Below are 12,065 nucleotides of genomic sequence, written 5' to 3'. Positions count from 1 at the left end.
ACTAGTACTGCTGCCGCTGCTGCTGCTCGTGCTACTTCATCTTTAACTGAATAATAAATTATATGAATTCAAGTTATACTTACTTTGTGTTCTCAAAAGAATAAGGCTATTGTATTGTACAACTTTTAGGTCTTATCATTTATATGTAGAATAAGTAATTTTGAAATATAAGTTTTATAAAATTTAAATGGAAGACCACACAACAAAAATTCACTAATTGCATTGCATTCGTCCTTACAATTGGTTATTTGGCTGTCCAATTTTATTATTATTATTATATTATTATTATTGCTATTATTATCATGATTAATACTAGTATTATTATTATTATTACTATCGCTATCGTGATTAATACTAATATTATTATAATTATTGTTACTAGTATTATTATTATATTATCATTATTATTGTTGTTTTTACTATTATTATTGGTATTGTTATTTTATTTTTTATTATATTTTTTGTTTAAGTTTTTATATAGTTATTGATATTAATAGTATCAGTATCATCCTTACTATTATTATTATTTTTATTTTTATTATTATTATTTTTAATATTGTTATTATTATTATAATTATTGTTATTGCTATTTTCATTTTTATTATTATTATTATTATTATAGGCAATTCATTATATTCGTACTGTGGTTGTAACGATCAACAAATGTTTGAATCTGAGCGTGGATTAAGTGTTTATAATCCTACACTACGTATTTATAAATTATTATATCATTACCCATTTTAATAAAACTTTTGATTGCATTACTATCACTTTTTCGTTTGTTGTATTGATGCCAAAATTTTTATTCAAATTATGGCGCTTTAGGACGGGAATGGTTGGAAATTGGGAACTGACATCGGACATGCAAGGTGCTACCAACCTAAACCTTGCATCCTCGAAAAAAATATTTTGTCTCCGAGCCCTGTTTACCATGCAGCAGTAGGTATACCTACTACCGACACGGTGGTGCAGCGGTAGAGTTGCAGTCTTGTTGATCTGGAAAGTTGAGCAGAGTTGGCCGCGGTTGGTAGACGGATGGGTGACGGCTCGACTATTAAGTATTCCGTTTGCTTGTGCTGGTGAATTTTTGGATCGATTGACTGTCTACTTTTTAGATAGTGATAGAGAGAATCTATACCATACATATGTAGATTATTTTTTTTACATTATAGTGCTCTACGTCCGGTTCCTTTTAATGAGGGCACTACTATGGGCTCTTAGCACTTGGGAAAGGGACAAGGAAAGGGATGGGAGGCCTCCCATTACAGGAGGGAGGTAAGGGGAATTAGACAATTTTTGCTGCGAGAAGGTCACCTTAACCCTTCTCGAGTAGCATTGCGTGGTGAAAAAGCACATGTGAAGAATCACAGAGGTACTTGCCCGAAAAGTCACACTGGCCGGGAATCGAACCACGGTCTCCCGCGTGCCAACCCACGACCTACGGACTGAGTTACCGCGCGCACCCACATATATAGATAGAGTAATCGCGGCGCACTATTGTGCGCATGTGAGAGGGAAGGAAAGAGAGGAAGGGAGATAGACAATTAGAGATTCCCTGTCTGTGGCGCAGTTAGCTCTAGTATACGTTCGGATAATATATTTGTAGATACATGTGTGTACGACAGCGTTCACTTGTTTCATGGATTAACCCCTCATATAATACATATATAATATATGTAAGGCGCGCCTAAAGAAGTTTCACTTAAAAAAAAAGATTTGTTTAAAGCTACAGAAAATTTTGGAACAGCATGAACAGCTTGGTTGAAATTCAATAAAATAGATAGTTTCGCGAATAAAGTTAGGTACATGAATATTCCAGAATATAACTGTTGAAATTTGACGCTAAGAACATAGGTTAGAAGAATAAAAATTAGGCGTAATTTAAGAGTAGGTTGACTAAATATAGTGTCACCTAAGGACTCAGAGCGTTTTTTTTTTTTTTTAATTTTAAATTAGACGAGTGGTGCTAAATGTTTTAAAATTTCAAAAACAGTTGATAACATACATAACAGTACGTTTAGAAAAACTGCTATTGCTTTAAGTTTAGTTGAACACGACTCTCACATACATAAAATATTTGAGGAAGCTTGTAGCGTTACGCTGCCATATCAACTATAAAAATTTTTTGCATGGTTTTTAATATCTGAAGAAATTTGTGGTAAGACTATTTGGGAATCATTCCAATAATTTTATATTCAAGATTTAAAAGACGATGAGCAAAATAATGCTTTATTACCTTTTAAGAAAATCTTAAAATTTTGAGAAAAATCATATAAAAATTATGGATTTCCAGAATTAAATAAAACAATAACGTCTGAAGATATTGAGGACAATAAAACTGTAAATGATTTAGGATAAAATTGCAAGGATGTATTTGTTAAACTAAGTAGTGATCAAAAAGAAATTTTTAATGAAAATATTAATAGGGATACAAAATTGTATTTTATTGATGGTCCAAGAGGTTTTGCAAAAACATTTTTGTATTAAAAGTTAGTTTCTTATTTTTTTTTGAAAAATAAAAAGGTTGTATCTATGGCTTGGACGAGAATTGCTTTAATTTCATTACGTAAAGAGATGACAAGTTATAGAATATTTCGATTACCATGAGATTCAAAAAACATTGAAACTTCTTGTTTAGAGTACAAAATTAATAAAAAAAACTTATATTTAGTGGGAAATTATTTATTTTAGGAGGCGATTTCAGACAGATACTTCGAGTGATATAGCATAGGTGTAAAAATTATATAATTAGTGAAACTTTAAAGTATTTATTTCTATGAAAACACTTCGTAATTATGAAATTGCAAAGTAACATGCAGTGTACAGGTTTACAATTTTCATTATCGTCAATGAACATTGGAAACGGAACCATAAAGTCGTTTGTATTTCCTCTGAGATCGAGAACTGATAAACAAATTAATTTTAACAACTCATAACGAACTTTCGTATATTTTGAATAATAAAATTTTGAATTATATTAAAGGGAAAGAACATACTCATTACATCATAAATTATGCAAAATATTAAGGTACTTATCGCACTGATGAAAATATAAACATAAATTTTCATACAGAAATTTTACATAATATACATGAAGGATTACTGCCACATGTTTTATATTTAAAAGTATATGCTAAGGTAAAATTAGGTATAGTGGGACACTTTTTTAAGCAAAAAATATTTATTTCTTATTTTTGAAGTTCCACCAATGCTAATTCACCTGAATTTTTTTTTTAATTAAAAATATAGGTTTTTACTTAAGGAAACAATATTTATTGATTGTGCTTATCATTGTCCGTTGAATTAAATAATTTTTCAAATAAGTCGTGAAATCTGCAGTAGTGGGACATAGTCTTTGAGGATTATGGCAGTATTAGGACACTGTAAATGTGCTAGTAGTGGAACAGTATATGACAATGTAATTTGCTTATGTGAGAACACAATTTTTTGTTTATAAGAGGTGAACTATCACTTTTGAGAGTATATAAATATTAAAAATAATAGATTTATAGGGATTTCTCTTTTATATATATTCTTTTCTACGATATCACAAAATCTCTACTTACTATGTCCGTTAATAATAAAGGAAAAAATAGTGTCTAATACAATATAAACTTAATAATATAATTATTAATAATACAAAATACGAAAATAATAATAGTGAACACAAGTTTAAATTAAATATTAGTTTTTAAGGTCTTAAAATTTTTCTTTTTTTCTTTTTATATTGCTCTGCAATAAATGAACTTCACACGCACTTAATGCTTTTTCATTGTCTTCTAGTTTAGATAAACATTTTTTTGTTTCCTGAACTATTGAGTCATTGTTCGCATTCCGGTTTTCTTATTTAAAAATTTTTTTTTAACTTTTAATTTTCAATTTAATTCTTTTTTTTGTTCCTAACAGTTTTTTTACTCTCTTGAAACTTCTTGTTTAAATTTTTTTCGTCCTCTTTAGCGTTTTTATTTGTTCTTTTTCTTGCTTATTAACTAAAACCTACTGCTTTTTTAATGTTTTCTTTTTTTTGTCTTTTTTTTAAAGTAATTTATCAAATTATTAACAAACACCACGGGCCGGGTTTCCTTAGCTGAAATACCAAATGAAAATATAATGTAAGTAAATTAATACCTATATTTTTCTGTTGACAATTTTCAGAGGTATTAATTTTGTTCAGTATTTTTTTTCAATATTAGTATAATGGAAACTAACTATTTAAATTATATATCATTTTCTGCAATGTTGATTTTTTTATATTGGGCAGGATGGATTAATACAGATTGCATTGAGGTTAGGTTTCAGATTATATCTATTTACCAGGTAACAATGCTCACATTCACTTAACTACTAATCCTACAAATATATTTGAGTTTAATTTCACTATTAATGATTAGACTGATGACACTCGCACGATTACTATAGTAAAAAGCACGAAATCACAGTCGTTAAAAATAGAATTTGGTCTTGTCAAGTACTTGTCCCACTACTACTTAGTTTTTAAAAAAAAAGATGCAGTAGTGGGATAGCAATGATAAGCCTCGTCCCACTTCTACATGGTGTTGCAGAAAATAAGGGTATACTAGGACAGGCTATATTTTATGAAGTCATTATTTTTAAGTTCTAATTAATAAAACTTGTTCTTTAGTGTCATATTATGACGTATCAATAGTTTGAACGTACGAAAAAAATTTTAGTTTCGGTATATCATCTTGATAGTCAACTTTAGTGTCACATCTAAAATGGGTGAAGTGCCTCGTTTAAGACGTATGCATTAAACAAGTGCTTGGACAGCTTGATAAAATATTTTTTTCATTTTCCTTTGAGCGTTTACCACAATCAATTTTGGGAGTCTTATCTAGCTAAGAGATAAAGGAATATTAGGAAATTTTTTTAAGGATATTTTTTGACAATTGAATTTACCAGTTATGATTTTCTCTTCCTGTCCCACTATACCCTGTAGTTTTTGCGTTGTCCCACTATACCCCATTTTACCTTATTGTTATGCTAAAAAGAAACTTGTGTATATTCGATAGCTTGTCTTGGTTTTTTTTTAGATAGAAACCAAACATATTAAAATTGCCCAACTTTTCACTTTAAAATAAAATATTAGTTTCTTTTTTTATGGAGAAATATTATACAATAATGTAATGTTTGGTTTTAAATTTCAAAATATTAATATTGGTTCTTTTGTAAGTCTCATAAGGTCAAATGCTCAGAGTGCGTAAGAAACCTTGCTTAACTTTTTGTAATAAATTTAATTTAGCGTTAAAGAAAACAGAAGGAAGAACATGGGGGAAAGTGGAGAAATGATAGGAAAAACGTGGAAGAGAAAAAAACATTTCAGGGATTTGGTGAGGAAGAGCAAGTAAGTACAAGGAAATATAGGGTAAAAAAATCAATGCGGATGTTTAGCGGATTTTTCCGTATTTTAACAGAGGAAATAGGGAGGAGCATTAGTAAAGCGTGGTTGAGACACTGACACTGTGACATGATTAACTTTGCTCGATCATCATGTGGAAACGCTACGTAAGCGATGAAATTTTTGCAGTGTGCATAAATTAATATCAGCATCCAATTTCCTTTGAAAACATCTGGTACATTATTGGATGCTGTTTTTTTTTTTTTTTTTTTTTGTAGATCATAAGATTTTTAAAAGTATATACATTTATTTAAAATTTTTTCAAACAATGTTTAAAATACATATCTTCGCTTAATGAGAAATAAAAATAACTTTTGATGTTACTGAAGATACTAAATGTAGTGCTTACAATTTCCTAGCCATCTGTTAACACGACACATATTATAAAGGTAGAAAATAATCGCTTATTTTTTTTGATAAAATAACAGAAATCTCGTTCCGAGTGTGGCAGTGTGGTGGCAGCCTGGAAATAATTCCATGCTCAAGGGTTGGTCACGTATTCCGCAAACGCCACCCATACTCTTTTCCTGGTGGAAGTGGAAATGTGTTCGCACGTAATACTCGGCGAGCTGCTGAGGTCTGGATGGACGAATACAAAATGTTCTACTACAGCGCTGTACCTCTTGCTCGCAACATACCTTACGGCAAGTGAGTATACACATGTACACTGTATATTACATTACATGTATACCCTCCTTCCACACATGTCATTCACATCTTTCCAACACCCAACCATCCTTAAAAGCAAGTTTGGCATTCTTCTCTTGCCTCACATAGCAAAATATTGACCTCCCATCAAATATATATATTCTTAGATAGTGACATCTTAGAACGACGTGCGCAGTTAAATTGCTTTGAGAATCTTTATATTATTAATTACGGTTAAAATATTTAATTTTCCAATTTTGTACGAACAATTAAATGATTTATTGCTATAAAAAACATAGTCTTAATTCTTATCAAATGTAAAAATTCAAGTTACTAATTATTTAATCTTATTTTCAAATTAAAGCGCCCAAGACTGGTCTCGATCAATCACAAAACGAATAAATCGATGACAATCAAAATTTACAAGTAGGATAATATTTTCAACAAAAACTAGTGATTTTTCAGTCACTTCTTATTTATTGGCTTCGGACTATCAGTACGGGTAACTTTAAGATACTGGTTTATTTAAATGTATAATACAAAATTGTATTATAACTCCAATATAACTACAAAAAAATTCAGTACTTTTTAGTGACAAGAAAACAGACAAAGTCTCGGCAATTTTCTATTATTTACTTCAGATTAGAGTGAATCCTTTTATGTCTATTATTTAAACTTGTTTGTTGCTTCACGTTAGTTTGCGTGTACGTTCTTTTTTTTACGATACTTACATGCGTTGTGTACCATAACAGTATTAATGATTTTATGTGCACACTCGTACCAAGATCGTGCTGTATTTTTTTACCTTTAATCTTATTTATGAATTTTTTAATTGTAATTCTATTGCGTTGTAAAGGGCATGTTATGCTTAAGCCCTCCACAGTATCTATATTATAAGTCTTAATTATTGTAAGGCGCACAGGCTATACAGGACCATTGATCTCGTCTCTGAGTCCTTAGTCTATGAAATAATTTGAAATTCAAATTCAGATTTGCATACTTGAATTTGCAAATAAAGAAAAATAAGAATTTTTGCTGGTATGCATGATGTATTTTGGAGTAATTTACTCTCTTTAATCCTATTTTATAACTTTACTAACAAATATGGGGCAGAAAGTCAGTAGAACAACAAAAATAAAACTATAATTCTCAAATTCACTTTTAATATTTTTTCATGCGCAGCCTTTACGAAATGTGGTCTTATCGTTAAGTTAGCTGCGAATCAAATTTTTCTAATACTTTCTAGTATATGTGATTGTATTCTTAAATTGAAACAATGCTATTAACGGTATCTGAAGTTGGCTATAGATATTTTTTAAATTCCAGCAGATAGCATACGACGCGACGTTAAGAGCTTTTAGTGGTTACTCCTGGGTAATTCTATGGTGTTTTTTATTAAGATCAAGCATGAACCTGAAGGTGATGAAATAATATGTGCCAGGGCCCATGGTATCGAGTCTTAAGATGGTAAAACACTCTAAAATGCGATATCAGCTGGGTTTACTATACCCGTTATATAATGCCAAAAAGTTTCCGGAACCAATTCATGAATATCACTAAAATAATAAGCTATGAATATAGGCCATTTAGAAGGATAAGCTTTAATTCAATTTAGCACGTCCCTAGAATTAGACCACAAACGTACAGAACCAATTGGTTACTTTAAGTTTAAACAAAAATGACGTACGAGTTTGGCTAACAGATGAGCAGCGCAAAGCTCAAGTTAGGGTATACTGAGAACCTAAAATATAAATACTTCTGTTTTGGACTTCTGAAGTGTTACGTTAACTTGATCTCTTTGAACTATATGAATATGCAGATCTTTAGCAAAGGCGCATTTTAACGCATCATCGTGCCCACGTAATTCTATACCTGAATTACAAATTCTGAACTTTAGGATTAAACCGATTCTACCTAGGTATTCTAACCTTATTTAACTCTTAAACCTCTGATAACTATCGCAGCCAATAATCTAATGGATTTTTAATCACTGGAAAGTCCCAATCTAGTTTGAATAACCATTGTGATTGCAGAAGAATTTAAACACACATAATAACTGGCGCTAGCCAACAGAAAGGATCGTATTCAATGAGTAAACTTGCATGGGCTCAGTAGGACAAAACATTATCTTTACATCTGCAATAAATGCTCACTCATAGCTTTTCAAGGTAGAAATAAGATCAGGGAGACAAGGCAGAAGATTCGGACTGGTATAAAGTTATTAAGCGAAGTAACAGATGAAAACTTGGCAAAACTATTGCTCACAAACGACATGCGTCAAGTGTTGACCTCTTACATGGATAGTATCTTGGAAGCATACTAGTCTGGATTGCAGTTCAGTTTTGAAATCAGGAATTTCAGAAGTACTTTCTCTATTTTTATACGTTAAACCACTGTGATGTCAAAGACGGCGTAGCAATAAATTTTATATTCATGCCTAAGCTTTCGATTAATAGACTGGGGACATGATAGGAAAGGTTAAAGACGGAGCACTAAAATGAGAACAGGGTTGATAATTGTAGAGAAGGCTAGCCGACGGTACGTAACCGGTCATTTAATTGGAAAGCAGCTTGTTTCCTTTTTAAATTAAGCTAGTCGTTTGGCCATCAGCATTTTTCACTAGTGGCACACAGCAAAGCCTTGAGAATTAATTTTTTAAATTAAAGTTAGTTGCTTAGCCGTCGGCATGTACACCAACTGTCACACAACTTAGCGTTGATACTTGATTTTTTTAAGCCTGGCCGTTGGCATTTACATGAACTGGCACACAAATTAGCGTTGACACTTGATTAATTTTGTTTAGTTAATTTTTTTTTTTACCACCTGCCTGATCATTATTATCTGGATTAAATGGCATGCAATAGTGGGTTTTACGTGAACAATCATGGGGGGGGGGGGTGGTCAAAAATTTACTTTGAATAAGAATATTATTTACTTTTATTTTGTTTAGAAAGGGGTACTAAAGTGGCTCTTGGGGCAAGATCTGGGTAGCCAGATTAAATTTAAATCGAAAAGAATGGACCGGATTCTCTAGGTCACGTATATCCACTGACCATATTCTCTAGATCAAGTGTCTAGTTTATTAACGCATACGGAGAAAAAAGATGTAGACCATTTGTGTGTGCCCGTGGGCGTAAAATGGCACTTTGTGTCCTCAATAAGAAAAACAATAAACAGTATAAGCTTTTCAACGAACCAAAGTAGGTATACGAAGATAAGAAGTGCCTAATAAATCAATAATATTTCGTCTCTACGGTGGTGAAAATAAAAATAAATGGACCTTGTGTAATAAACATATCTTCATGGAAACCTTAAGTATAACTAACGGTATTCATATATCTATCTAGAATAAACAACATTAAATTTTTTTTTTTCTTATACACAATATTTTGAAAAATTTTCAAAAACAATTATTGGAAATACGAAAACATCACTATTCCATACCTCGATTAAGTATATACAAAAATTCAAATTTCAAGAATCGATATCATGGCCATACGACTGACTTCCCCCTCTATTTTTAATGGCTCTAGGTAGATGGTTTTCTTGCTTCCTGTTTCTTTATTCTGGTTTGCTGTTACGATCTCTACTTCTTCGTTTTCGATCAGATTGGCTATCTTTCCCTCTTCTAGCTCTTTATCTTGGTTAACTAATCCCCTCTCCACTGTGCCGTAATGACCTCATGGTAATGTGTCTGTAGAACCAGATTGAAAACAGTGTTTATTATTATGCGTACTGAGCGCAATTTTAGAGTGTGTCCGTTGTAGAGATTTTGAATGTTAAAGATGATGTGGCTTAGGGTGCGTATTCATGGAGTCCTAAACTTCCAGGACCAGTCATAAGCCTGTGTGAGTGCGAGTGAAAAGCAAGAATATATACTCTATTTGTCGAACTTGCAGGGGCTAATGGGCTGATCCTAGAAGTTCAAGACTCCATGTATACGCAGCTTTATCACTGTTCGCGCGGAATGAGACGCTGTTTTTAGCACGAATTTTGTTTTTTGATTTGGTTGGTGAGAAACGCCACAGATTTAGATACATTTTTACCCAAGTGAATTGAATTAAAAGTCAATTTTCTAATTTTGGTGTTTCTTTTATAATACGTTCAAATACTTAATTTATTCGACAAACGATGACCTGTAAGATAATCAAGACTTTCCTAGTATTGTACCTTTAGTTTTGTAATTTTGAATTTTTTTTTGCAATGGAAGATGTACAGCGTGAAGCTCAGCTCTGCAGACAGCGCCCAGTTCTATTTTAGCTATGAAGTAGTGTATCCGTAAATTTGTGGAAGTAGAGCAGTAAGCGTGCGTGTGTGTGTGTGTGTGTGTTGACAGTGGTAGTCAATACAGTGTCTGTAAACTGTATAACCAATATTACTGATAGATACTATTTACACTTACAAGAATAAACTAATATATCCACAAGTAAGGACTAGGTGGCCCTGTTGCTTTTTGAGATTCTGAGCTGAGCTTTACACCATACATCCCTTATTATAAACATCACTCGTCTAAAGACAATAATTTTTCCTCGAATGAATTTCAGCATACAAGAGAGACTTGAGCTGAAACGTAAGCTACATTGCAAGCCTTTCAGTTGGTACTTGAAATACGTCTATCCAGAATTGATAATCCCCACAAAGGATGGAGGACCAGGTGGATCATTGAGGCAGGGTGCTGTCTGCTTAGATAGTATGGGTCATCTGCTTAACGGTACTGTTGCACTTTATCCTTGCCACGACACAGGTGGAAATCAGGTAAGTAAATTGAAATAACTTTACTGGGTACTATTTACTGGGTACTATTTACATGGCACAACGATCGTCTCAAGCACATCCCATCTTTTATCAAGTTTAATGAAAGGATCCCTCCTGATAAATCATCTAAATAGTTGTACTAATATTTTTAGAACTGATAGTGATTTTACCCATGAGCTGGCCATGTGTTGGTTTTTCAAAGTTTCAAAAAATGCATTTTCTCCGATTTTCAGGGATCCACGACAGTGCTAAACAAACATATTTTCATATGTTACAACACATAATCATAAACTGTGAGCCTTCCTCTACAATCTCTAAAAAAGAAAATGTCGAAAAGTTAAGTGGCAAGATTGTTTTTTGCAATAAACGTTCAGGGCGTTTCAGCGCGCGCTTCCGTGTGAATGTATACCTATATATATTCACTACACGCTGAGCCACGAAACGTATTTATAGTTATACACTCGCATATGAAACACCCTGAAAACGGGTCTGACGCTTGGGCATTGTATCATTTACCTCCAGGTAAAAATGTAATTTCAACAAAATGGGTTTTCAAAAAAAATCTCATGGCAAGAATAGCACTAAATATAGGTAGCATCATGTCCTGCTGCCCTCTGTCGTTTGAGCTTGCTCATGACTCATCCTTATAGCTTTGCTCAGAGCAGCTTTTAAAGCCCTATCCCAGTTATATACATAATAAAATATAATTCAACACACGTGCCCGTATTCTTTTACTCCGCCGTTATCCACACACACATACTTATTGCGTCCTAAAAAATAACACGTTCCCTGAGTGCAAAGACTTCGGCCCCCATAGTAAGAATAGTATAGTACGCAGCTAGTAAGTGAGGTTAAGAATGTTGCAAATACACATAAAATCTAGGCATTTTTTAACCTCCGAATGTGGTGCGTTTACGATTTTACATGTAATGTTGTCTGAGAAGTCAATATTACTGTCCACAGAGTGGACGGGACTGTTCACTTTCCGAGCACCAGACACGTAAAAGCGAATAACTGAATCGTAAAGTTCAAGTTTTATTAGAATTTCAAGAGGGCAGTTATATGATAGAACTTGCAACCCTCTCGTCTCGATTTTGCCCGAGATTCACTGAGTCGACCACTTAGTGTGTTGACACGTAATGTAAAACGTTTTCAGTTTAAAATTTTTGCATCTGTTTTTGACACTTTCCGGAATTAAAAACCTCTTATCAAAAAAGTTTTTCTTTCGAATCCATGCAGTTTTGGT

General features: G+C 32.6%; 1 protein-coding gene across 1 annotated transcript in view; it reads left to right on the top strand.

Moving 5' to 3' along the window:
• LOC106640451 (polypeptide N-acetylgalactosaminyltransferase 2-like) overlaps positions 1-12,065 on the top strand; it is a 294,122-nt gene that overhangs the window by 267,955 nt on the left and 14,102 nt on the right. Inside the window, exons 8-9 of the mRNA XM_089589846.1 lie at positions 5,845-6,064; positions 10,609-10,819. Of these exons, the coding sequence (XP_089445972.1) occupies positions 5,845-6,064; positions 10,609-10,819 (431 nt within the window). The remainder of the gene's footprint in view (positions 1-5,844; positions 6,065-10,608; positions 10,820-12,065) is intronic.

This window comes from Copidosoma floridanum, unplaced genomic scaffold (assembly GCF_036245765.1).
Source record: "Copidosoma floridanum isolate Cflo_tuat_1 unplaced genomic scaffold, Cflo_Japanese_pri ptg000001l, whole genome shotgun sequence".
NCBI classification, from domain to species: Eukaryota; Metazoa; Arthropoda; class Insecta; order Hymenoptera; family Encyrtidae; genus Copidosoma; species Copidosoma floridanum.
Note: the sequence above shows the minus strand (reverse complement) of the source record. Positions and strands in the feature narration are given on the sequence as shown.